The sequence below is a fragment of the Onychomys torridus genome, chromosome 8 (genome assembly GCF_903995425.1).
Source record: "Onychomys torridus chromosome 8, mOncTor1.1, whole genome shotgun sequence".
In the NCBI taxonomy this organism is placed as follows: Eukaryota; Metazoa; Chordata; class Mammalia; order Rodentia; family Cricetidae; genus Onychomys; species Onychomys torridus.
This window is the reverse complement of record NC_050450.1, coordinates 9,399,587-9,425,471: the sequence shown is the minus strand read 5'-3', so window position 1 is coordinate 9,425,471 and position 25,885 is coordinate 9,399,587. Positions and strand designations below refer to the sequence as shown.

The following is a 25,885-nucleotide window of genomic DNA, read 5'->3' as shown; positions in this document are numbered from 1 at the left end:
TGAGCACAGGTTAGGGGCCTCTTACAAGGTGTGTGTTCTCCTCTCCATAAAGATGCAAAGGGAAGTCGTTACTACATACACCAGAGTTAGGTTTTCCCTATAGGCACACTGACAGAGACTCTGCCCCTTAGTCTTTCTGGGTCTCCAGACCTCCCTGAGGCTACAGCAGCGGGAGGTAAGGAGTGGCTGAAGCATTGTCAGGTGAAGGTCTCCTGACCCTCCCTACCCCGCCATGGGGTGCGGGGTAGACAGTCAACTGGCCCAGCTGGATGAGCTTCCGCTCAGGTGCAGCTGAACTTCCTAGGACTGCAGTAGTCTGGCCTCAACCAGTACAAAGTGCTCACCTAGGGTGAGCAAGGCCCTGGGTTCAATCTCTAGGAGTAAAGGAGGGATAGGCAATAAAGAACAAGGAAGGAAATGGCGGAGATCAGATGATGGCATTCTCAGAGAGATGCTGTCACACCCACCCAGCCTTGCATGTCAAAGGCAGTGGCCTAAGAGCAGAAAATGTCAGAAAGCCACAGTCAACACTTCCTGCATCGACCTCCTGGCTGTGGCCATGGCTTCACTTGGTCTCTCTTCTCCACCATAGGCTTACCAGGAACATCCACTTCTCTGTACAGGCAGGCAAGGCAGTGAACACAAGTTCAAAGCCCCTCTTGGATAGTCTGTGCAGAATCCCCACACAGGGCCCCTTAGGTCTCAAACTGGACAAACAGCTGAGTGCCTACTTAACATACAAAAGCAGGCCTGGCAGCCAGCTTCTCCCTGCATCCCACAGTCCCGCTTGTTACAGGGTATGCTGGGATACCTCACTCTCTACCCTAGAAGTCTCCAGCCCAGGGAATAGGCTGCCCTTCCCTATGTAGTCAGACATTTAGGTTACCTGGTCCCTTTTGTCTACTCTTTGGGCCTCCTGGCTGCTGCTCCTGGCCCCTCTCCCAGATGCCCCCGCCTCTGGCTATGCTCTCCCACAATCTATAATAAATCTCCTCCAGCACACTCAGGAGCAATTGTCCTTTTTTCATTCAGCCTCCATCCTGTTTTGGGGTGTGGTAAGAGGAAGCCTCGGATGTACGGTGACTGTCAGCTAAGAGGCAGAGGCTGCCTATGCGGACTTCTGGATCTTAGGGGCCAGCTAGCCTAGGCTACTTGTCCAGCCCCCAAGAAACAGTGACAGGAGGGTCTAAATTCACAAAAGTATGTAGCCATTTGGCATTAAACTCCATACAATACAGATTTAACAGTCCTTGACACAGGGTCCTTGTTTGAGAAACTCTGCATGTGTAATTAGTACCAGCTGAGATCAGTTACACGTTACAGTAACAGCCAAACTTCTAACTGCTGCAGAGCCTTGAACTTGACCAAAAACAAGAAAAGCACACAGAGATCTCATGAGCAGTGATTTCACAAGAACATAAATAGGGTTTCGATGGCAATATAAGCCACGACTAAATGACTTGACTCTCCTCACACCTTCCAACATGAAGTTGACACCACAGTGGGAAAGAGGAAGAATGGGCACCCCCACTCCTGGCTTGGTACCCCCTCTCCCAGTATCCCACAACCACCCCAGTCAATGAACAAGGGGGGTTTTGTCCAGAGAATGAATGCGGACAGCTTTCTCCTCGGCATTTTATTAAAACTTGAAAGCTGTGGCTTGCTGCCATCTATGACGCCTGTGGGCTCCCAACAGCCAAACCTTGGAATGCCACTGTTAGCAACAGTCATCTTGCTGTAGCCTAATATTCAACAAGCCTGAGGTGTGGATCACGAAAGATTTTCTAATGAAACAGAGTAACTTAAGATTCTTTGGGCAGTGCCTGGAAACACAACACAAGGTCTTTCTTCATAGCAGGTGAACTGAATCGTTCATCAAGAGTGACCAAAGATTTTATTTGTTTAAGAGCAGATAACACCAAAGTCATATATTGTACCCATAATTCCCTGCAAACATGATGGCTAGTTTCTCTGGATCATTGCATGAACAGCTCAGACAATAGTTAGGACTGTTTCTTAACCAATAGGCAGTTCAGGGTCAGGCTGACTTCACACACTATGGTTTGCAGCAGTTCTGTGTGGGTTTGGGATGGAGACAGGGTCTCCTGAAAAGCTGGCTGTGCTGTCAATGCTAAACACAACAGAGTGGTCACCCTAGAAAGAGCCCTGACTTGTCTTTGGTGTCCTCCCTCTGGTCCGCTGATACCGAAGACCACGCTGGTGCCACACAAGCTCATCTCTAAAAAGCAAAGTCACGCTTCGGGTTCTCTGGCCAGGCTCTCAGCACTGTAACATGGGCTCAGATAGAGACCCCTCATCCTGCCAGAGACCCCACATAGACAAGGTTTTCAAAACCACACCAAACCCATGTAGGCAGTAGATGAAATTACCTACTTGTTGAAAAACAAAACAAAAGCCCAGTAGGTGCAGCAGCACCTGCCCAGAGCCCTGAGTACCTTCGAGGACTGAAGGATGGACTTGAACCCAGGAGTTCAAGGCTGGGCTGGGCAACAAAGTCAGACTGCATATCAAAAACTAAAACAAAACCAACTAAAATCACAGCAGCAAATGAAAAAGTGAAGGATGAATTATGATCAGTTATTGTAGATATATCTCCCTGCCAAGTGACTTCCACGTGTGTTTTAAGAACAAAGGAGCTCACAGAAACTGGGAGAAGACCCCCCAGGAGCAGGGCTAAGACAGTACAGGTATGATTAAACCCAGCCTGACTGTTCTTATACTTGTGACCTTCTCTGTATGTGCCTGGTGGGTGTCAGCAGCCCTTCTGTGCACTTGGAAAACAAAACAAAAACCTATGAAACTAAAGTGATTCTGAGTACCAGAGAAGTCTGCAATTACAGAACCAGAGTCTTTAAGGCGGGGTCTCTGCCATCAGGGATGGGGAGAGACAGACAAGATCAGGCCAACAGTGAAAAATAAGGCAAACTGGCTTCTGGGTTTGAGACCGCCACCAGGAAGGCCCACTGAGGAGGAAGAGGAGCCAGCTAATGACACATCAGTGGTGAGGTAAATGGGGTAACAATCACAGTTAGTGGGGGTGACTTGGGCAGGCTGTAAGCCTTTGAAACATCAAGGTCCATGTCTTTGCAGGGCATGACGCCGAGCAGCAGTTTCTGGGATTTGGAGGTTTGTTACTTTTTTGACCTTTTCCATCCTCCAAAAGACACGAAGATGGAGCCCATGAAGAGATGAAATCAAGGAAGGGGCCTCTTCTGGGTGAGCTGGGCAAGGGTCAGGTGACTTCCGGTAGCATGCATCTACCATCTCCCCTATGGCTGGCTGGCCAAGTCCTACAAGCGCTTGTAGGTGCCCAGGAGCGCTTTGCAGTTGGGGCAGTAATGGTCCACGTCTTGCAGGGCATCCACACAGAATGGGATGAAGCAGCAGCCAGCGATACACCTGGGAGAGACGTAAGCAACATGTCACCAACTCTGAAACATGGGTTCACATCCTCGTGCTGGGACCTCCGGAAGGGTCTTTGACCGGCCGGCGTGGAGTTGAAGACCTGAGCTGGTAGAATTTATCCCTGTATGAACGAAGCCCAGCATCTGATCCCCAATATCAAGTGTTCAAGCCTGTAACCCCAGCACTCAGGAGAGAGGCAGGAGAAGCAGGAGTTCAAGGTCATTGTTGACTCCCTGGTGAGTTGGAGGCCAGCCTTGGGTACATGAGACCCTGACTTAAAGAGGAAGTAATTGCAAAAGTAATTACGTATCTTGATACAGGACCACCCTGGAAACTCTAGGTGGCCCCTAAACCCAAAGATGGCATCCTCTCAAAAAGATATGCCACACAGAGTAAAGATGACATGTGGTAGAGCCAGGCATGGTAGTACATACCTGCCATTCTATCACTAGAAAGACAGAGGCAGGAGGGTTTGGAGTTCAAAGCCAGCCTGGGCTACACAGTGGGACTCAAAAAGCAACAAAGCACCAGCACCCAGAATGTGGTGGAACACTTGCCCACCATGTGGGCGGGCTGGGCTCTAGCCTCAGCACTAAAAAAAAAAAAAAAAAAAAAAAACAGAGGAGCATTCTGAGGTTGTAGCTCAGTGGGTAGAGTGCTTGCCTGCCATACACAAAGCCATGGGTTCCACCCCAAGCACCACATCAAACCGGATGTGGTGGTGTAGGGCTGTAATCCCAGCAGGAGGATCAGGAGTTCAAGGACATCCTTGGGTACACTGGCCAGCTTGAGCTACACTAGACCCTATATAAAAGAAGGAGGAGAAGGATGGGGAGGGAGAGGGGGAGGGGGGAAGGGAAAGGGGGAAGGGGGAGAGGGGAAGGGAGAGGGGGAGGGGGGGGGGGGGGGAGGGAGATGTGAATACCTATGTGCCACAGCGCAAATGTGGAAGTTGGGGGTCAACTTTTAGGAGTCAGGTCTCTCTATGTGGGTTCTGGGGATCAAACCCAGATTGTGAGGCTTGGTGACAAGCACCCTTACCTGCTGGGCCATCTGGCCAGTCCTGTTTGGTGTTTCATTGAGACGAGGTCTCACTGTGTAACCCAGGCTGTCCTCAAATTTCCACCCCTGCCTTCACTTCCTGTCAGTGCTGAAATTACAGGAGTATGCCACCATGCTCAGCCATTGGCACCCTTACACAGGCTGAGGGTGTATAGACAGGGAGCTAGCCTAGCACGCAGGTCCTGAGTGCTGCTGGCCTCAGTATCGAACCTGCCTTGCAAGCATGAGGACCTGAGTTCAAGTCCCCTGCACCATGAGGTGGAGGCCAACTGACCACTGAAAGTTGTCCTCTGACCTCAACATGTGCACCATGGTACATATCCATGAACACACACACAGGAAGGAAGAAAAAGGGAAGTCGTTTTAAAACTGTCAGTGAGGTAGTAAGGAACCAGACAGGATGGAACCAGCTTGTAATCCTGGGGTTGGGGAGTCAGAGACAGAGGGCTCTCCAGAGCTCACTGTTCAGCCACCCTAACCCACTTGGCAGGTCTAAGAGCAGTGAGTGCTTGTCTCAAACGACAAGACCAACAGCTAATCTCGACCTCCAGGCTCATTCACACTCACTCCTACAAAGCACAGAAGAGCCCCTGAATATCAATCACCGCATAGTGGGAACCCTCCAGGGGCCAAGGGGGCACACTCACCCTAGCAGACACAGACTGCCACAGGACAGCCAGGTGAGGGCGCCGGCGTTGTAGGACAGCTGGGTCACGATCACCTTACTGCAGGACGGACAGCACATCTGGACAGGGCGGTCATGAAAGGAGACTGGCTGCTGCACATACACCGTCTGTACGGCGACTGGCGGAGGAAGACAATGCTGGTCAGTGCCCAAGGACAGTGGGTACCCAGGACCCAAGCTCATACCGCGTCACTAAATCACCTGTGGCTCCCAAGGATGAAAGGAGAAATAAATGGTAGCTGCCTGGACAACCACAGCTCAGCCTTAAAGGGACACTGTGCTGAGTGAAATAAGCCAGTCACTAAAGGACAAGCACCGGGTGACTCCAGAGATGCCGACAGGAGCCCATTGCAGTCAGCGCCTGGAGGTGAGGCGGGTGGGAAGACAGACGGTTCAGGAGCTAAGAGTGGAGGTGAACGACGTGAACACTACTTTAGTGAAAGCTGCACTTTCAAATGTTTCAAGAGGTAGGAAGGACTTGAAGTTGGGGAGAGGACAGCTAGGGGAGGGCAGAGGGAGGCAGAGAGAGGGAAATGGATGTGGATATGATCAAGACTTAAATATATATGTATGTAATATATATATATATATATATATATATATATACACACACACATACTATAAACATACATCCATATACATGAAATGTTCTAAATACAAGTATTATTTTTAAATGGAATAATTAAAATGGTTGGGTTTTTTCCCATCTTTTTGTGATCATGAGAATCTCATCATATAGCCCACACTATCTTTCAATTTGTGATCGCCCTGCCTCAGCAGCCTCCTCAGTTCTGGACTTACCACACAGTCAAATGGCAGATTTTATGCCGTGTTGAATCTGTGTGTACACACTGTTTAGGAAGGGATGGGATGGAACATGGCCTCCCTAGGTAGTCCTGGCTAGCCTGGAACTTACTACATGGACCAGGCTGACCTTGAATCTGTGGCAATTCTCCTGCCTCTGCCTCCTAAGTATCATGCACACACATTTAAAACACCCATATACAGAAAAGAAGGAATAAAAAATGAGATAGAAAACAGTGACAGATTTTCAGAATTTTCTGAGGAGTTTTTAAGTCTATAGAAAAGACTTTGTCCTGCTGGCAGGCCCTGGCTCTCCTAGATCACCTGTCCTGTGGGCTCTTACTGAAGACACCAGTTCCCAGGCTCTGGGCCTAGAGATCGGGCTCAAGCATGAGCAGCAGGGTCCCCAAACTACTTCTTGAGCTCTGCAGATGGCTCTGCTGAGGTGGCTGGCAGGGTTAGAGAAGCAGAGACATGGTGGGTGTGGCCAAGAGTGGGAAGGACACAAACCACGACTCCAGGTTGGCCTCCGACACCCGATGATAATGGCATGAAGTTTGCCAACTGGGAAACACAAGCCCACAGCCAGCAAACTGAGCTGACACACAGGTCAAACACTGCTAAGAGAGCCGTGAGCTGAGGAGAAGACACTCATGGAGGTCAGGAGACAACCTCCAGTGACAGAGGTCCTGAGGTGCTGAGGCCATTTCAGCTGTATCCCTGTTAGTGACCCCCTCCACTGCTAGGTCCTTGGGAGTCATTTACACAACCTGGAGCTGGGGGACCAGAGACTACCTACTGAGAATTCACTCGCCAGCACCAAGACTGCTTCCAGAAAGCAGAAAGAAGCACACTTCAGTTACATAGAAGTTTTGTTTTGGTTCAAGAATAAGTTATTTCTTGATCCACAGGATGGTCTAAAGACTAAAGTAGCAGGCTACTGACATGGGCAGTTGGTTGAGTGGTTGTCTAGTATGTGCAACCCCTAGGATTTCAAAAATTGGGCATGGTGACACACTCAGAAATTAGAGATAATAAAACCAGAAGTCCGAGGCTAGCCTGGTCTACATACTGAGTTCCAGACCAACTAGGGCTACATAGTACTACCATGTCTCAAAAAAGCTATTAGCTCACTCTCCACCCCAAGAAGTCTGAACTGAACACAATGATCAGTTTCTTATTAGGTGATGACCCAGGAAGTTAATTTTAACAGAATGACCCACTAACTCAGGGACATGCTGATGAGGAAACTGAGCCATTAGAAAGGTGAGTAAGGGGGCTGGAGAGATATGTCTGCCATTAAGAGCACTGGCTGCTCTTCCAGAGCTTGGGTTCTATTCTCACACCCACATGATGGCTCACAAGTACCTGCAAGTCCATTCCCAGGGGATCCAAGGCTCCTTCGGGCCCTCTTGTGTGTCAGGCATGCAACATGGCGCGCACGCACACTCACACACACACATGCATTTTTACAGAACAAGGTGGATAGTTCCAGTGATTGACCTCTGGCCTCCACAGGTACACAAACAAACAAAACTAAAAACAGAGGGCAGGGTACAAGTTCTGCGGGTCTGAGTCACAGGCTTACTCTCTCAGATGGCCGTCATCCGCTTAGGATGCTGAGTAGTGCATACACGCACACCTGCCCATCAAGGACTCTGGAAAGGGTCCGGGCGAGACTCCGCCCCAACAGAGGGGCAGCAGCTTTGTTCCTTTTCTCTCTCAGCGCTGCTCCTGCTCCCTACTCCCTGCTCCCTACTCCCTGCTCCCTGCTCCTGCTCCCTGCTCCCGCTCCTGCTCCCTGCTCCCGCTCCCGCTTGCACTGCAGCTGCCTCAGGACAGGAGTTCTCTATCCACCATCGGCTCTGAACTCATAAACTCCCACTCCCAAGTTCTCTGGGTGGTAAGGTTCTGGGAGCCCAGCCCGCATGTGGAAGATCCCACATATTTTGCTGGGGTTTTTGTTGTTGTTGTTTATTTTGATTACATTTATTGTTAATGTCTGTGCATGTGTAGGTGGAGATCAAAGGGCAACTTTGGGGAGCCATTCTTTCCACCATTCGAGATGTGGGGAGCAAACTCAGGCCATCTGAGCCATCTTGCTGGCCACTAAATGTGTTCTACAATAGGGGAATTTCAGGCCTCAACAACAGAACGTCTGAAATATCCTATGAGAAACCAGGGTGGGGTGGACGTCACTTGGAGCTGCGAAGAGGGCTGGCGGACATACATACTTGCGTTGGCATTGGGAACAGGCACAGGCTGGGTGTAGTACGAAGGTGGATTCATGCCCTTCCCATCTGGGCCTGTGATGAGCCCTGTGGCTGGCCCCGGCACAGGTGCTGGGGGCATTGGGTAGTAGCTGTTGACACCCACTGTCTCTTCGTAGGTTGGGGGTGCAGTGGGCATTGCAGAAGGGCCTGCAGCCACCTGGTAAGGTCCTGGAGCCGACATTTTACCTAAGGCAAAGGCAGAAGACACGGTAAGGAGGTCACCTGACCTGGGGGTGGCGCATGCCCGAGACCCCAGTGCTGGGGAGGTGGAGCATACATTCAAGATCATCCTCCACTGTCAACAAGTGTTGGCAACCAGCCTGGGCTACTTAAGACTCTGTCTCAAAAACAACTCTAAAGGGAGCAGGGAGAAAGAAGATGTTCCCATGCTCCCTGCCCATCCCCCACAGAACAAGTTTTCAATCTCTAATCTGGCAAACAGAACAACCAAGGAGGCTATCACCTTCACAAGGGACTTTCAAGCATAGACAAAAAGTAAGTTATTGGCCCAGATGACTGGACCCTCAAAAGCTGCCTCTGAGGAGCTTCCCCTTCAGCCCACACACTCTAAACCAGCATTTCTTCTGTTAAACCAATGTGGTCTTTCGTTAATTGTCATGAGTGACGGAAGTGACAGTAGCTTCTAAATACCAACCATGAGAAGGTGTGAGTAAAACCTGGTGCCCCAAACACATGCATCCAATATCAGCAGGAAGAAATCGAGAAGGGGGCAGTGAGGGCATTTTAAAAGGCTGGCCATGCTCTCCTTTGTTACATGGGTCTTTTTCACTTTATAAAAACTCAATGTGTACTACCGAGACTTGACCATTTATGTTGTTTCGTTGTGTTTTTTTTTCAAAGTGAATGTGTGCAGGGTATGGTAGTCCACACTGTAACCTCAGCATTGGGGAGGAAGAGGCAAGTTCAAGGACAGCCTCAGCTACATAACAAAGTGCCCAATGAATCTGCCTCTTTTTTATTTACTCTTAAAATCTTTATTTTTAATTGTGTGTGTTTCTGTACAGGTGTGAGTACAGTACCAGAAAAGGTCATCAGATGCCCTGGAGCCGGAGTGACAGACAGTTTTCAGCCACTTGCCATGGATGCTGGGGCCTGAACTCAGGTCCTCTGGGAGAGCAATGCATGCTCTTCAAACCACTGAGCCATCACTCCAGTCCTAGGCCGCCTCCTTGTAAAGGAGAACTGCTCTTTCAGGAGCCACATGAGGCTCACAATTACCTGAAACTCCAGTTCTAGGGGATTGGTGTTTTCTTCCTGGCCTCTGCAGACAGGGCACACATGTGCTGCATAGACATGTATACAGGCAAAACAAACAAACACATCATTTTTTTAATCTTAAAATTTAGCATATTAGCTGGGGCTGGGGCTCTGTTGGTGAAGTACTTGCCTAGCATGTGTGAGGCCCAGGTCTTGATCCCCAACATTTCAAAAACCTGATATGGCAGCAAATATTTGTAATCTTGGTACTTGAGAGGCAGAGAGACAGGCAGGAGGATCAGAAGTTTAAGGCCATCATTGCCTACATACATAGCAACCTGGGATACATAGCAAGATCCTGTCTGAAAACAGCCCCAAAGTAACCTCCCATCACATTACTTCTTGTTTGGAAAGTGGAACCCCAGGGAAGCTAGGGATACAGTGCCTTCAGTGAGGGAGAAGGTTTCCACCCTTGGCAGAACTGTCATCTGCCCAGAATTATATTCCGGGACCCAGGCTGTGCCCCGGCCTGCTGAGCTCGGCAGTCCTGGGGCAGCTTTGGTGGGACACAGGGCCGTCCTTTGTGTGTCTGTTCCCTAACCAGACAGGACAGGCTCTGCAGCTTTAGAAGAGTTATTCAAGCCTGTCTCAGGAGATATGGGCAGCCAGGACTAAGGGCGGTGTGCTACGGCACCAGGCTGGGCGGTCCGGTCACCTCCATCCACAGAAACCAGCTCCAGTTGCAGAACATGTGGGAAGCAAAGAGATGAGCAGGGCTGCAGGAAGAAGTTCAAAAGAGCATTTCAAAGTGGGCAAGAAGCAAGGGGTGGGGGTGGGGTGCTTGATAAAACAGCCAGCAGTAGGGGGCTCTGTGGGTAAAGGTGCTTCACGCTGAGCATGATGATCCAAGTTCAGTCCTCAAGACCCACATGGTGAAGAAAAAGACCCAGTTCCTGCAAACTGTGCTCTCCTGCCTCACTCCACAGGTGTCGTGGCATGTGTGCCAGCCACCAATGATAGACAGACAGATATGTACATACATACATACATACATACATACAAAGATAAGTGCCCACTTCCAATAAATTAATTAACCAATGTATGTCCAAGCCCAATAAATAAATAAATATGTATTTAAAAATTAATATCTGCTGGGCAGTGGTGGTGCGAGCCTTTAATCTCAGCACTCAGGAGGCAGAGGCAGGCAGATCTCTGAGTTCAAAGCCAGCCTGGTCTACAGAGTGAGTTCCAGGACAGGCTCCAAAGCTACACAGAGAAACCCTGTCTCAAAAAACAAAAACAAAACAAAATTAACATCCAATATCAGGTAGGATGTCGAAGTAAAGTACAGCCTAGATTTTAAAACCTTACTACACAAAACTAATGCAAGACAGCCCATCAGCAACTTAAACACTGGTTACATGTTCAGTGTTAGTTACAGATGGAATTAAGTTAATTCCAGCTCCATCAGTGTCTTTTTAAGAGCAGAGCTACATGGTCCAAGATGACGTCTGTACATGAAGCAAACCAGAAGCCCCGAGTGTAGGTGGCAGGGAGGAGACACCAAGTTCTCCAGGAGGGAAGGAAGGGGGATTCAGAAGATCACAGGAGCGCCGTGAAAACTACTTCAGGGCTAGAAATGAAAAGACCAAAGGAATGAGACAGGGCCCACAAACAGTTAGAGGTGCTCTGTGGGTTTCCTCTGGCAGGAAAAGAAATGCACCCCATCTGCTTCTAGCACTGACTCAGCCTGCAGAAACTCCTGACAGAGAGGTAATGCAGTTCCTGCTTGGCAGTAGCAGACATTATCCTGTCATGGAAGGGACGGGTGTGAGGGATGCGCTATCCTTTCCTGGTTCAAGAACAGCCAGCTGCAAACCTGCTTCATAGATTTACTATGAAAATTAGGACACATAAAAAAATTACAAGACGGTGTGTTCAGAAATCCTAAAATTGCCCCGGCAGGGGGGTGGGGCATGGGGGTGCTCAAAGGGAAGAAAGGGGGTACAGCTGTGAAGGTAGCCTGGGGCCACCAGCTGAGCTGACTCCACGGAGCTGGAGAGCCATCCTGGTGCCTGCATTTGATTTTGATTATCTTGAGACAAGACTTCTATGTTAACCAGGCTGGCCTAGAACCTGTGACTTCCCACTTCCTTAGCTCCCCAGGGGCTGGGATTACAACCCTGGATCACCATACCTGGCTTTATACTGCATTTTAAAGAACTGACCTCCAGGTTTGGGGATGAGGGGGGTAAGGTTCTCATCCCTTCAAAGGAAGAAAAGGGATGGACTTCTTGGCCTGGAGAGTAAGGCCTTGACTCCCCGACCCCTCACACACTCTCATGAACTGAGTCACATTCACGTGCTCAGACTGAATCTTCCGGAACATACAGGTGAACACTGTCTCTCCAGGGCACTGCTTTTGGATCCAACAGATGCATAAACGCATTTATAATTCTACCAAGAAAAGAAGAGCAAAGGCCAGCAAAGGGCTCAGACAGAAAGTGCGCTTACCCCAAGGCTGTGGGGGGAAAAGAACCAATTCCTGCAAGGGGCCCTCTGACCTCCACACCACAGCTAGTCATGATATAAGTGTGCCCCGTCGCTCGCAAAATAGATTCATTTTGTTTGTCTAAAGAAAGTCTAGCCTTGTAACATCTCTTTGGTGGCCCTGGGCAGCTGAGTGGCCACATTAGTTAAGTCAGGTGATCCTGACAGAATCTGTTTGCCATAGTTACTGGGAGCTGTGTGGAGGAAATAAGGCTGTACCTTTCCTTCCTCCCATTGTTTAATTGTCATGATGATCTTTCAGACTCACCTTCTCCCAGCATTCACCAAGAAATCACAGGGAGCTGGAGTGGCTGTACCATTTCAGAAGGACTCCTGTCCTTAGCAAGTTCCAAACTTGGACGGAGGCATTCCTGTACAAACCTGTCAAGCCCAAATCTTGCTTGTTTGGTTGGTTTTTTTGTTTTCAAGACAGTCTTACTGTGTAGCCCTGGCTGGCCTGAAACTCGGAGATCCACTTGTCTCCACCTCCCAAATGCTGAGGTTAGGGGGTGAGAACTAACTCCACATCTACCTTCTAAAGGTGAGAAGTGGGGTAGAGAGGCTGGCTTCAGGGGTGGCATATGGGGCGGGGATGACAAGGCCAGCTGTCTAGACATTCCAGGTTCTGCTTTTAGAAGGGCCCAGAGCAACAGTTCTCAACCTGTGGGTCAAAAACTTTTGGGATCTAAGGACACTTTCACAGGGGTCGCCTAAGACCATCGGAAAACACATTTACGTTATAATTCATAACAGTAGCAAAATTACAGTTATGAGGTAACAACAAAAATAATTTTAAGATTGGAGGACACCACAACATGAGGAACTGTGTTAAAGGGCAGCAGCGTTAGGAAGGCTGACAAACAGTGACCTAGAGAGTCATGCTTGGCACAGTGTCCCTGTGTGGCCACCCTAAATAAAATTCTTGCCACTTTTGAGGCCAGGCTCTGTGTTAGCACACTGTAGAGGGCTTGAGAATTGGGGAACCAACTCCCACTTCTGCAGACAAGCAAGGAGAACTGGAGACTGGGCTGGTTTTGAGAATGCCCCTGTCCTATCCAAACCCACCACTTAAAATCCCTCGTATCCGCCTCAGTGATCTGCTTTGGGGCAAATGGCATCTTAAATGACCCTGGGAGGACGGGGACACACAGGTGACAGTCATCTCTGGCCTGCAGGGCTGTGTCTAGGAGACTCTAGTGAGCCTGTTACAGAAAAGGGCTTCTCACTGCTTTCTTTACGGCCACTCCATCCCAGGCAGAATAATTAAATTATGTTTAACTCAATTAATTAACTAAATATAATTTAATTTCTGCCTAACAAGAGAAATTAAAATTAAGAAATAAGATTTTTGTTGGGGAGAGCTGAGGGCCTCACACCATCGTCATACTTATGATGACTGTCACTCCCTAGTGAGTGAACTCTTGAGAAGGTCAGCCTGTCCCTTAGCCAATGAGAGATGTCACAGTGCTGTCATAGATGTAACCCTTCCAACATGGACTGAATCTGGCTCTCCTCCAGGACAGTCGCAGCACACTTGTGGTGACAGACACATGGGGCCTGCGGAATGTTCCTCTCTACTGCTCGGGGGCCAAGCACAACTGAGTTGGCTGGTGTCCACTTCCACCCTGTCACTGGGTCACTCCTCAGCGTCACCATCTCCAGATCTGTGTCTTGAGATTCATCACTGAAAACACTCCGTGCTTGGTGCCAGAAGGAGGAAGGCAGTGCCAGGTGGCTCCCAACATTGCTATTTAGTGTGTGTGTGTGTGTGTGTGTGTGTGTGTGTGTGTGTGTGTGTGTGTGCTTGTGCCCATGGAGGTCAGATGTCTGGGGTCTCTTCCTTGTCACTCTCAGCAAACCTGATGCTCAGTGAGGCTGGCTAACTGGCTGGCTGGTGAGCCCTGGATCTTCCCATCTCCGCCTCCCTGGTGCTGTGGATGACAGGAACACCTGGCTTTTATATGGACTCTGGAGATCTGAACTCAGGCCCTCACTCTCTGTGCAGCCGGCACTTTGCCAACTGAGCCCTACTAGGCATTTCCTTTGGGTACTGAGATTCTGGCTTGGACAAATCAATTAGAGCACTCATCTCTTCTGGTGCCCATTCTTCTCCTGGATTCACACCAGGATGGGGCTTGGGTGTGACTTAGCGGTACAGTGTGCATGTGTTCAGGCCCTGGGTTCCTCCTCTAACACCATAAAACAAGACAAAACACCAAGATGAACCCCCTCCCTCTTACGTTTCCCAACAGACTAATTCAGCCCTTACTTGAGTCAGTGAGACAGAATATTATGATTATTATGATCCTCCCAATTTGTACCTGAACAAATCGGCTCAGAGAGATTAAACTGCTCTTTGGAAGTCACATAGGTAGGAAGGTAAGAGGCTGGGGCTTGACCCACATCCATTAGATTCCAGAGCTCTTTACACCTTACCAAAGCCCCTCCCAGCCCGGAAGGACATCAGAAGCGGCAGCCTTGCTTTGGACAAGTTGCCCACACGCCTCGGTGGCAGCCCCAAATCTGACTGGCAAGGGCACCACTTTCTCTGCCATTCTAACACATGACATATTTTTAGTAAAGAAAGTTTTTTGTATGGTAAAGTAAGATTTCCACACACCCACACGTGATACAAAAATTCCTCACCAAGTATAGATTTCCACTATTTTATCACTGAGCACTTTAATTAAAAATTATCTGCTCCTTCCGAATCAGGGGTCTGGATTGGTTGGGGGTGGGGAGATGCAAAATTCACAGGGCTGGTACCTTTCCATCTGCTTCAGAGACAAAAAGCCAAAGGCTCTGGGAACCCTCCCCTGACAGCAAACTGGTAATGCTGCTGAAGAGGAAAATATCCCCAAATCCTGGGGAGACGCTGCATTATCGGGCCCAGTGATCTTTAGTATTCTCAACTATGGTCAGTGAACGTCAGGGTGTGGAGAGACACCCCATGTTCAGGCAGATTTGTTTCTAAGGATTTTGTCCTCAAGAGCTCAGGAGACTGACTCAGTTATTCCAGACGCTGCCTACAAACTCTAGATCTTCTGGGCCCGTGCCCACACAGATGTTTCTTCTGTGTTGACTGAACCAGACTGGCTGTCCCCACACAGGTCAGCCTTTCAAAGGCTGAGCAGCCGCCAGGCCACTGACTCCTCACTAGTGGTTTGGGTTGCCGACCATAGCTGCTAATGATCCTCAAAATCATTCTATTAGAGTCCAGACACAAAAGGCTCTGGCCCTGCACGCCTACTGATGTCAAATGCCCAGAACAGGGAAGTCTGCAGACACAGGAAGCAAGTTGGCTGGGGCCAGGGACTGGGGGGTGGCACGGGAGGGAAATGGGGCACTTTTGGAGGTGATGAGATGTGATAGATGGAGGTGATAGTTACACAGCATGGTGAGGTATAAAAAGCCACTGTTGCCTTTAAGTGGTTAATTCTGCCAGGCAGCTGGTACACGCCTATAACCTCAAATTCAGGCAGCAGAGACAAGAGGACCTTACTTAACTCCAAGGCCAGATTGGGCTACACAGCGAGACCCTGCTGCAAAAGCACTGGCTACACAGCGAGACCCTGCTGCAAAAGCACTGGCTACACAGCGAGACCCTGAGCAAAAGCACTGGCTACACAGCGAGACCCTGCTGCAAAAGCACTGGCTACACAGCGAGACCCTGCTGCAAAAGCACTGGCTACACAGCGAGACCCCTGAGCAAAAGCACTGGCTACACAGCGAGACCCTGCTGCAAGCACTGGCTACACAGCGAGACCTGCTGCAAAAGGCACTGGCTACACAGCGAGACCCTGCTGCAAAAGCACTGGCTACACAGCGAGACCCTGAGCAAAAGCACTGGCTACACAGCGAGACCCTGCTGCAAAAGCATTGGCTACACAGCGAGACCCTGCTGCAAAAGCACTGGCTACACAGCGAGACTCTGCTGCAAAAGCACTGGCTACACAGCGAGACTCTGCTGCAAAAGCACTGGCTACACAGCGAGACCCTGCTGCAAAAGCACTGGCTACACAGCGAGACCCTGCTGCAAAAGCACTGGCTACACAGCGAGACCCTGCTGCAAAAGCACTGGCTACACAGCGAGACCCTGCTGCAAAAGCACTGGCTACACAGCGAGACTCTGCTGCAAAAGCACTGGCTAGGAGCAGGACGGTGGCTCTGTCTGTAAATGCCTGAGTTCTGACCAACAGCACCCATATATCTGTAAGCACTGAGGAGGTGTGGAGAGGATAAAGAGCCTTGTGCACTGGAGAAGCCCTAGAACATTTAACAGCATGCCTCTTCAACAGAATGAGGCACACGCCTGCTCTTCCTGGAAGGCTGGGAATGATGTCCTTTTATAACCTGGTGATCCTCTGCAGTCCGATGAGACAGGCCCTGACCGTATCTCCCAGAATGTAGGTTTTTACTTATCCAAGACCTTTTCCCCTAAATCTTGAGATCTAAAATGCTTTTGGACCATAAACCCACTCTTATAATTGAGTGAGGTCACTTGTGCCTTACAACAGCCTAAGTGACCTCTATGTTATCTTAGGGCCAGGCCAATCCTGATACTCACAGGCATTATGTTTACCTCAGTCAAACTCCCTAGACCCTAAATCTTGGGCATTATCTGAGTCAACAGTACTCATTCTTGTGAAAGAAGCCAGGTGTACTTTGTAAAGAATCTCAATGTAAACATGTTTTAAATTGTTGCACTGAGTTAATTGTTATCTGAATACTTTTTTCAAAAATTATGGTGTGCTTAAATATGACTTAAGCAAAATGATCTGGGCCAGACCCTAGAAGTCCTGGTCCAGCTCCAGTTAGAATAAAATCAGGCTGAGCTGAGTTTCATTCTTGTCTCTTGAGGATCATTTTGTCCCTGCTTGCTGTAAAACCTGCAGGGAATCACCAAAGAGGTGGAGAATGGAGTCCCAAAGAGCCACAGCCAGCCAGTCTGGCCAGCTGGCAGCTCTGAATTCAGTGAGACCCTATCTCAAAAGATCAAGTGGAGAGAGGTAAAGGAGGACTCCAACATCACCACACACACACAAAGAGGTCTTGTCTTGGAAAACTCATACAGTTTCATATGAGTAAGAGAAAAGTCAGGCGACTCCCCAAGGAGCCAGTGTCTTCTGTCCGACTTGTGTGACTGTCTTCTGGGCGTATTTTACTTTATTCTGAGCACCCCTCTTTTCCCCTAGCCCTTATGCTTAAGCATATATTAAAATATCTTTACTAAAATCTCCACCCTGGGGGTAGTGGAAGTATGAAGACATTGCCAGAATGTTCTAGGTACAACTTAATATTCAAGCCTGCATATTGGTCCTCAGGTCTTCCAAGGACTGAAGAACTGAAACTAAGCCAGTGACCACCCCCAACATGCCCTGACTAGAGTGATCAATGTCCTGGCTTTCAAAGACCAAGAGGGTTTCCCTTACTGCCCACACGACCTCTTGTTTCATGGGTCATCACTGCAAATGTCTGCACTGGCACCCTTGCGCCCGTGTCCCCGCACAGACTTTCTCACTTTGCCTCCACAGACCTCCCCGGAATGGCTGGGCCAGCCCCTCCTCATTCCCTATACCCAGGCCGGCATTGTGTGCCTTCTGAGAAGCCACTCTAGCCTCCTCAGAGGCAGCAAGGGCAGGTTCACACCCAGGCTCCTGTGCCCTGTGGCGGGATGTTAGAGCATGGGTGCCTGTAAAAGAGGCATACAGTGGCCAGGCGGTGGGTGGCGCATGCCTTTAATCCCAGCACTCGAGAGGCAGAGGCAAGTGGATCTCTGTGAGTTCGAGGCCAGCCTGGGCTACAGAGTGAGTTCCAGGAAAGGCGCAAAGCTACACAGAGAAACAAAAAAAAAAAAAAAGAGGCATATGGTAGGTGCTTCTTCTCCTCTCAGAAGTAAAGGAGCCCATCTGAGGAAAGCACCCAGAGCACATGGGACAGGTGCCCTGCCTTAGCTGCCACTGTCCCCATTTCTTCTGTAGCTGTCCAGAGCACTTTTTCTTATCTGTCTCCTGACCACTGCGTGGGCTCTGTAAGAGCAACAACAGAAATGTATTCACAACTGCGCTTCAGTGGTTAGAACCACAGCCAAAACATCATGGTGAAGCACAGGTGAGCCATACCCTCTTACCTGGGGCAGAGGGCTCCCCTGAAAAAGGAATGTTTTGGGTACAAAATCCAGGAAAGTCTCAAGCAATGCAGGACAAGAGGGTCTCCCAGTGGTACGAAACACTTGCAGAGAACAGTAGCCATGTTTAAATGTCACCCAGCTCCATCAACATCAAGATTTGGAAGCAGATATCGAGTGTGGTGGCACAGGCCTGTAATTCCTGAGGAGGCTGGGCAAGAGGATCAAGGCCATTCTGGGCTACACAGACTCTCTTCAAAAAGGGGGTGACATACATTGGGGAGATAGGTCAGTTGGTGATATGTCTGTCTTGAGTTTGATCCCCAGAATCCATGTTAAAAAAAACTAGGCATACTACTGCACGGTTGTGATAAAGCACTGGGGAGGTGGAGACAGGCAGATCTCTGGGTCACTGGCCAGCCAGCCTAACCTACTTGGTGACTTCTAGGTTAGTGAGGGACCCTGTTTCAAGAAACAAGGTGGATGACTCCTGGGGGACTACAGCCAAGGCTGACATCTGGCCTCCACATATGTGCACACACAGACACAATGGATGGTCTGAAAACAAAAGCCATTAGGATCTAAGAAGAGGGAGGGTGCATTCACACAGGCACCCTCACACCCTCACACCCTCACACTTCCGTTCAGACACGAGGATCCAGTGACAACCAGGCAGTGAGGCTGGCCACCTTTAGAACTGAGCCAGCAACCCTTTGCATCCTCCAGATTCCTGAGGGTAGAATACATCTCAACAGGGTGCCCTGGAATGTCAAGTGACAATGTGGGTGGACAGGCATGGAACAGGGAAGTGTAGAGGTGACAGAGCAAGTTGAAACCAGAGAAAGAAAAAAGAAAACGCCAGTCTACCAGCCTCCAGGCTTGGTCATCCCTCATGAAAGTTCTAGGCAACACAAGTCTCCAGCTCTGTGGAAGGGGCTTCTCCCCAGTTGTGCCTCCACCCACCCGTGGTTCTAGGAAGAATGGGAATGTAGGGAGGGGTGGAAAGGCATGACCCTTCCTCTCTAGCATGAGGGTCAAAGGGACAAAAACTGGTTCAAAGGTACTAGAGAGCAGACAGGGACCTTCTGAGCCTCCCAATGTCCTAGACTAAAGCCTTTCAACACACCCCAGTGTCACTGCCACAAGCAGCCTGTTCTGAGCCCCACAATGAGATCCCTTCAAAAGCTAGACTCAAGAGTAGGCTCCTCCTGGCAGCTCCCTTCTTGGCTCAGAAGTACCTGCCATTCTGAACCGACCCTGCCTTTTCCTGGGGCGTAAGTAAATTCTGAAATTTTAGCTTGGTGTACCCCAGGATGCTAGATGCCAAAGACTCCTGCGGGCAGTGTGTGGAGGGCTGCAGGTCATCATAAATGCCCTTATAAAAGGAAGGCATGCCAGAGGCTATAGGCAAAGGTAGAGCCCCCACCCCCTACCCCAGAAGCCAGGGAAGCCCAAAAGACATCCCTCACCAGAGCAGAGCCAAGCGAGTGCCTAACTTTGGCCCAAGGAGACATCTGAGGCTGTGTCTTGTCCCCTCCCATCCCCTAACTGTAGGTTATTTTCATTGTTGTTTTTAGGCAGGGTCTCGGATATCTTAGGCTAGCATCAAACTGGCTGTGAAGCTAAGAATGACCTTGAACTTCTGGCCCTCTTTGCTTCTACCTCTCTAGTACTGGAATGACAGGCCAGCACCACCACAGCTGGGTTATGTGGTGCCAGGGCTTGAACTCAGGTCTTCGTACATGCCAGGCAAGCACTCTATCAACTGAGCTATGTTCTTAGGCCCCTCCAGCTCCATTTTGAGCTGTGGGTTGGCCTCACTCTGTGTAATCAAGGCTTCCAGAGGTCTTCAGGCCTCACAGGGGCCCACCTCTTCTCTGTCACAGTGAAAAGTCCAGTCTTTGGCCCTGCTACCTGCCTTTCTCACAGGTCCATCTTCCACAAGGCTTCTTCCTTCCCTGGCCACATCTCTTCCTGGTTTCTGTTTACCTCGGGCTCTGAGCACAGGCTTGGAGACCACATCCTCCTAGCAAGACAATGCCACAGTGGCATGCCAGTTTAATGCCACACTGACCCACACTTTCCAAAGTGGGTCTCCAAGAACTTGGGGTTCCTTCACTGATCAACCTCAAACCCCACCAATGGAGCACAGTCCTTCTCTGGGCATACATCCGTCTCCAATCTTCTAAGCAGGCTCCTTCCCTCTCAAAACAGGGAAATTCCAGAAGACCAGAGTTCACAGTCAGAAGCCAGGTGGGCTCCATGAACCTGTGGCCAATGTGGGAGAGAATGCCACAGCTCCATTCTCCACACTCCTGGCACATTTGGATCATAAGAAAACCTGTCACGGGAAACACAGCCAGCACACCTCAAAACGGTCCAGATCACAGCCAGTGAGGATCACAGCCAGTGAAACAGAACAACCATTCTGGCAGCAGAGCGAGACCTGACGGCTGAAGACAATGTGGGATCCTGGACAAGACCTCGGAACAGCAGAACTGGCGACATTCAAACAAGATACGGGGTTCAGCTGAAGGGTGGCATGCCCATGTCAGCTCCTCCATCAGGAGATGTCCCCTGGTGAGGTAAGGCCTAACAACAGACAACACTGAGCACTGAGTCCAACTTGTCCTCAAAACAGAGTGCATTGAAAACCTGATCCCCAACACTTCAGTTCTGGGAATCTGGGTCTAACGAACAGACCAATGTATTCTATCTAGTGTGCAGAATCATTATAAAAGGCAAGTTAGGTTAGTGCCCTTTTCCCTACTTCAGGCCATGTGATACGGCAGAAGGCCAGATACCATTTGCTAATGGACTTCCAGCTTCTACAACTGTGAACCAATTAGTTTCTGTTCATTATAAGTGTACCTTGTCCCAGGAGAAGGATAGGGCTCAATGGGGAGTGCTTGCCTAGCATACATGAAGCCCTGGGTTTGATCCCCAGCATCTAAACAAGAGGCAGGAGGATGGGAAGTTCAGGGTCATTTTCAGCTATACAGGAAGCTCAAGGCCAGCCAGGGAGTTTCTCAAAAAGAGAAAGAAAGAGAGAGAGGGGAAGGAGGGAGGGAAGGAGGAAAGAAGGGAAGGAGGGAAGAGAGAGAAAGAGAGAAAAAGAGAGGGGGCAGGAAGAGAGAGAAAGAGAAAGTAAAGAAAAAAGCTTTTTTTTTTAAACTAGGATTAGAAGAAGCCGGGTGGTGGCGCACGCCTTTAACACCAGTACTCAGAGGCAGGCAGATCTCTGTGAGCTAAAGGCCAGCCTGGTCTACACATCAAGTTCCAGGCCAGCCAAAGCTACATATAGAGGGACCCTGTCTCAAAAACAATAAATAAAGTGTGGCTAGAGCTCAGCTGGTAGAATGCATGGCCAGCATGCACAAAGACCCAAGATGGATTGCTTTAATTACAGGAGTTTCCTGTATCCTCTTATTGGAGTAAACACACAATGAGGACGGACTGAGGAGGTGGATGCTGCCCTAGTGGATGGCTGAAATGCACACATCTTTGGAACTGAGTAACAGGCAGAGGTGGGGAGGCCAGCAGCCAGGAAAAGGGAGAGGAAAGTGGCTTTAAGGGGACTTCTGAGTGACACCTCAAATGGAGACTGAAGGAAGTGAGACCATCCTAAGTCACCAGAGCAGTCACAGTCAGGAGGCCTTTTGCCTGAGACCCCAGAGGAAAACTGGAGTACAGCCCCTCCTGTTCTAAAGCAGTAAAAGCTGGGCAGAGCCATGGGCAGACCCTGAGGAGCTACAGGAAACAGAATGTAAAAGCCACATTTGGCAGAAGATGTTGAAGCGCTATGTGACTGCTTTTAAACACATCTAGCAAAATGAAGAAAGAAATGACTGGAAGTGGAGCAGAGGCAGAGAGGAGCCTGGGAATCTCAGTCTGGCTAGATAAACACATGGCATCCCCAGAGGAATGAGGGTGTGGCCAGGAATGATCCTCTGAAGACAATAGCTTAGAGGGAGTCTGTGGACCAGGCAGGCATGTCGAAGATCTCCTAGGCAAGCTGGGACCTCAAGGCCAGCTTTCCAGAGGAGCCTAGAAGACCTCAAGACAGCCTCACCCCAACTCTAGTGAGGAAGCCTCAATCTAGCAGGTGCTGAAGCAGATATGGGGAAGGGTTGGCACACAGCCTCTTCCACCTATACCTCAAAGACACATAGGCAACCTTGGTGCTACCCAGGTGTCACAGAGGAGATACCACTGTGAGTCCCCATCAGGTTGACAATTGGTGGAACCACAGGGTGAAGCCACCAGACAGTGAGCCTGTGAGAGCTGCTCAGTGGGAAAAGCAAGGGACAAGGCTGCCCAGGACTTCAGGAGCTGGCACATGGAAGGAAAGAATATTCTGCCAGGTGTGGCAGGGCTTGCCTATAGAAAAAAAAAAGGTGTGGTGGTGCATGCCTTTGAGAGGCAGAGGTAGGGGGAATCTCTGTGAGTGAGTTCAAGGCCTGGTCTACAGACAGCTAGGGCTGTTACACAGAGAAAGCTGGTCTCAAAAACAACAACAATAAGCAAACAGACAAATAAATAAATAAATAAATAAATAAATAAATAAATGAATGAATGAATGAATGAATGAATGCAGGGGGACCAGGAGTCCAAGTCCATTCTGGGATACATAAGACCATGTCTCAAGAAGAGAAAGAAATGTATATTTAAAAAAAAAAAATCTGGGGGTATGAGCCTATGCTCATATCTTAATTTTCAAGGGGCAGAGGCAGAAAAATCACAAGTTCAAAGTCAGCTTGATACACAGTAAGACCCTGTCTCAAAAAGGGGGTTGGGCACTAGAAAGACACAGAGTGGTTAGAGCACTTACTGCTCTTGCAGAAGACCCAAGTTCAATTCCCAGCACCCACGTCAAGTATCTCACAGGTGCCTGTAACTAGCTCTGGGTGATCCAATACCTCTAGCTTCCACAGGCACTGGCACCAGGATTCTCATACGCACCCAAAATTTAAAAATAAATAAGTCATTTAAAAAAGCAAAACCAAACAAACGAACAAAAAAAAACAAACAAAAAAAAACAAAACAAAACAAAACAAAAAAAAAAACCCAACCCACAATTTTTGGCTTGGGAGAAGGTTCGTCAGAGCTCAATGTGCGAGCCCAGGGACCCGAGTCCCTGTAATGTCAGAACTGGAGGGCGGAGTGGGATGGATCGTGGAGCTAGTGGACAGTTCAGTTAACTCGGATCATAAGGAGCAGGTTCAAGTGAGAGGCAATGTCTTGTAGTTCAGCCTCTTGACCCAAGCGGACATGTTTCTATTTGTTCCAATTCTCAGCCTCTTAGAGTAGTGAAGTGTACTAAGGGTGCACAGGAACATTCTGGGCTAATTTGGCGGCTTTTCTCTAAATCTGAAGCTATTCTAAAGTAAAACATTTATTTAAGGCTGGAGAGACAGCTGAACAGGTAAAGTGATGGCCTTGGGGATGGGGTACAAGCACAGATAAAGTGTGCCAACATTCACTTGTAATTCCGGAGCTGGGGGGACAGAAGCAGGTGGTCCCTGGAGCAACTGGGCAGTTCTGTTAACACAGATCGTGAGTTCCAGGTTCACTGAGAGACCCTGCCTCAAACGCACACACGTAAACCCAGCACTGGGCTCTCTGGTAAGCCGAGTTGCCTATTTGGTGAGCCCCAAGCTAGTGAAAGACACTATTGCAAAAGAAAGATGTGAGCAGCACCTGAGGAATAACACCCAGGTTGTCCTCTGGCCTTTCACATGCACACACTTGTGCATACACAAACATGAACACACACACACACACACACACACACACACACATACACACACACACAGTAAAATAAAAAGCTTATCTGGGAGGAAAAAACCCTAACCTGGTTAAATCTCATGTGGAGCTGGCTGGCTGGGGTGTAGCTACACAGGCCTCCACTAACAGCAAACGGAGGCTCATGGCTGAAAGTGAACGTACATGAGTCTGTGTGGTGAACCTGGCATGGCACTGACCACCAGAATCCAGGGCTTTCTCTGTAGAGCTGCTGGACAGGGCTGTGAACCACCCACTCACCCTGCCACACAAGGGCGTGGTATACAGCCTTCAAAGAAGAAGCAGGACCTTTTGTGTGCAGAAAAACATCTCTGAGAAATGCAGTGTTGTGAACAAGCCAGAACGGCAACAAGGTGCCACCACCTTCCTCACTCACAGCCCTTCTCTCACATGCATAGCACACCTGGGAGGACATGAGGAATGATGCTGGCCCTGCAGGAAGAAGAGCAGGGCAGAGGAGGGAGGGAGGCGACCAACCTTTGCCACAGCCATAATCACATCCAACAAATAAACCCTTTTCTTGGGCGAATACAATGTCCTCGGCCAACCTGTCTCTACCTGCCCCCACTCCCAGGCATCTCTAAAGTAACATGACCACAGCCTTTGTCCTGTGAAGTGTGTCTCGGGTCCCTCCTGTTTGCAGAGTGCAGAAGGCTCTAATTACAGGCTGAGGGAAGAACCATCTGTGGTGCACAGTCAACCAACCACGGACTAAAGACATCTGGAAAAAACCAACCGAGCTGCACTAAGTGTGCACACACTTTTCATTATTCCCGAGACAGTACAGTAGAATAATGATTTACCTACTGTTACACTGTTTTAGCGTTTTTTTTTTCTTTTGGATTTAAAAAAAAAGAATTCATTTTTTACACACACACATATGTACATATATATTCACACATGAGAATAGTTGCCCACAGAGGCCAGAAAAAGGCCATTGATCCCTGGAGGCTGGAGTTACAGACACATACAAGTCACCTAACTTTGTTTCTGAGAACTGAACCTTGATCCTTGGCAAGGTGGTAAGCTCTCTTAACCACTGAGCCACCTCTCCAAACCCCCTTCTTTTGGATTTTTGAGACAGCCTTGAACCTGGTCCTTTTGCCTCAGCCTCCCCAAGTGCTGGGATAATGGGCAGGTGACACCACATCTGGTTTTGTTTTAGGTCTTATAAGTAATTATTAGAGAGGTTTCTGGGATGATTAACAGTATGTGGGCAAAACCTGTAGGTTCAACACAAATATCATATCTTTTTTTTTTTTTTGGTTAGAGGCCAGAGCACCCACAAATTTTGATGTCCAAGGAGTCCTACAATTAAACAGCAGTTTTATCATTCAGCAAGAGGACTCTTATTCTATCACTCTCCCACTTTGCAGTTTCTTTGATGGCTTTGTTATTGTTGTTGTTATTGTATGTTTTTGTTTTCAAGACAGGATTTCTCTGTGTAGCCCTGGATGACCTAGAACTCACTCTGTAGACCAGACTGGCCTTGTAAAGAGATCTGCCTGCCTCTGCCACTCCAGTGCTGGGATTAAAGGTGTACGCTGCCACCGCCTGGCTCTGCTGGTATTTTGTGCCACAGCCCATTCTCATGCAGAGACTTCAGAGGGTCAAGGGTGAGTGAGGCCTGGGAAGATGAGCACCTCTCCTTGCTGGCCTAAGGAGCCTGCAGGAGGCAAACGCTAACAACCAACAGCCCAAGTAGACACAGGAGGAGGGAGCCAAGTCCAGCTTCTTAGAGGGAGTTTGGGGGACGGCAGAGGCGAGAAGCAGGGTCAGCATCTGCCCAGAGGCAGCACATCTGTGTCCTGGGGTGGGGGGGGCAGCAGAAACGTGGGCCAGGTGGGTGCAGTCCAGTTTCTAGGGCCTTCACATCAGGGAGGTACCAGTCTGGGCCTCTGGAGGATCCAGCAAAGTTCCCCAAGTCACTTAACC

The 25,885-nt window shown here is 49.2% G+C and overlaps 1 protein-coding gene across 1 annotated transcript in view; it reads right to left on the bottom strand.

Annotated features, from left to right (window-relative positions):
* Window positions 1–3,247: 3,247 nt before the first annotated feature.
* Litaf (lipopolysaccharide induced TNF factor) overlaps window positions 3,248–25,885 on the bottom strand; it is a 31,968-nt gene continuing 9,330 nt past the window's right edge. Inside the window, exons 2-4 of the mRNA XM_036198272.1 lie at window positions 8,212–8,436; window positions 5,136–5,292; window positions 3,248–3,420 (exon numbers count right to left, since the gene is read on the bottom strand). Coding sequence (XP_036054165.1) covers window positions 3,312–3,420; window positions 5,136–5,292; window positions 8,212–8,431 — 486 coding nt within the window. The 5' untranslated portion in view covers window positions 8,432–8,436 and the 3' untranslated portion in view covers window positions 3,248–3,311. The remainder of the gene's footprint in view (window positions 3,421–5,135; window positions 5,293–8,211; window positions 8,437–25,885) is intronic.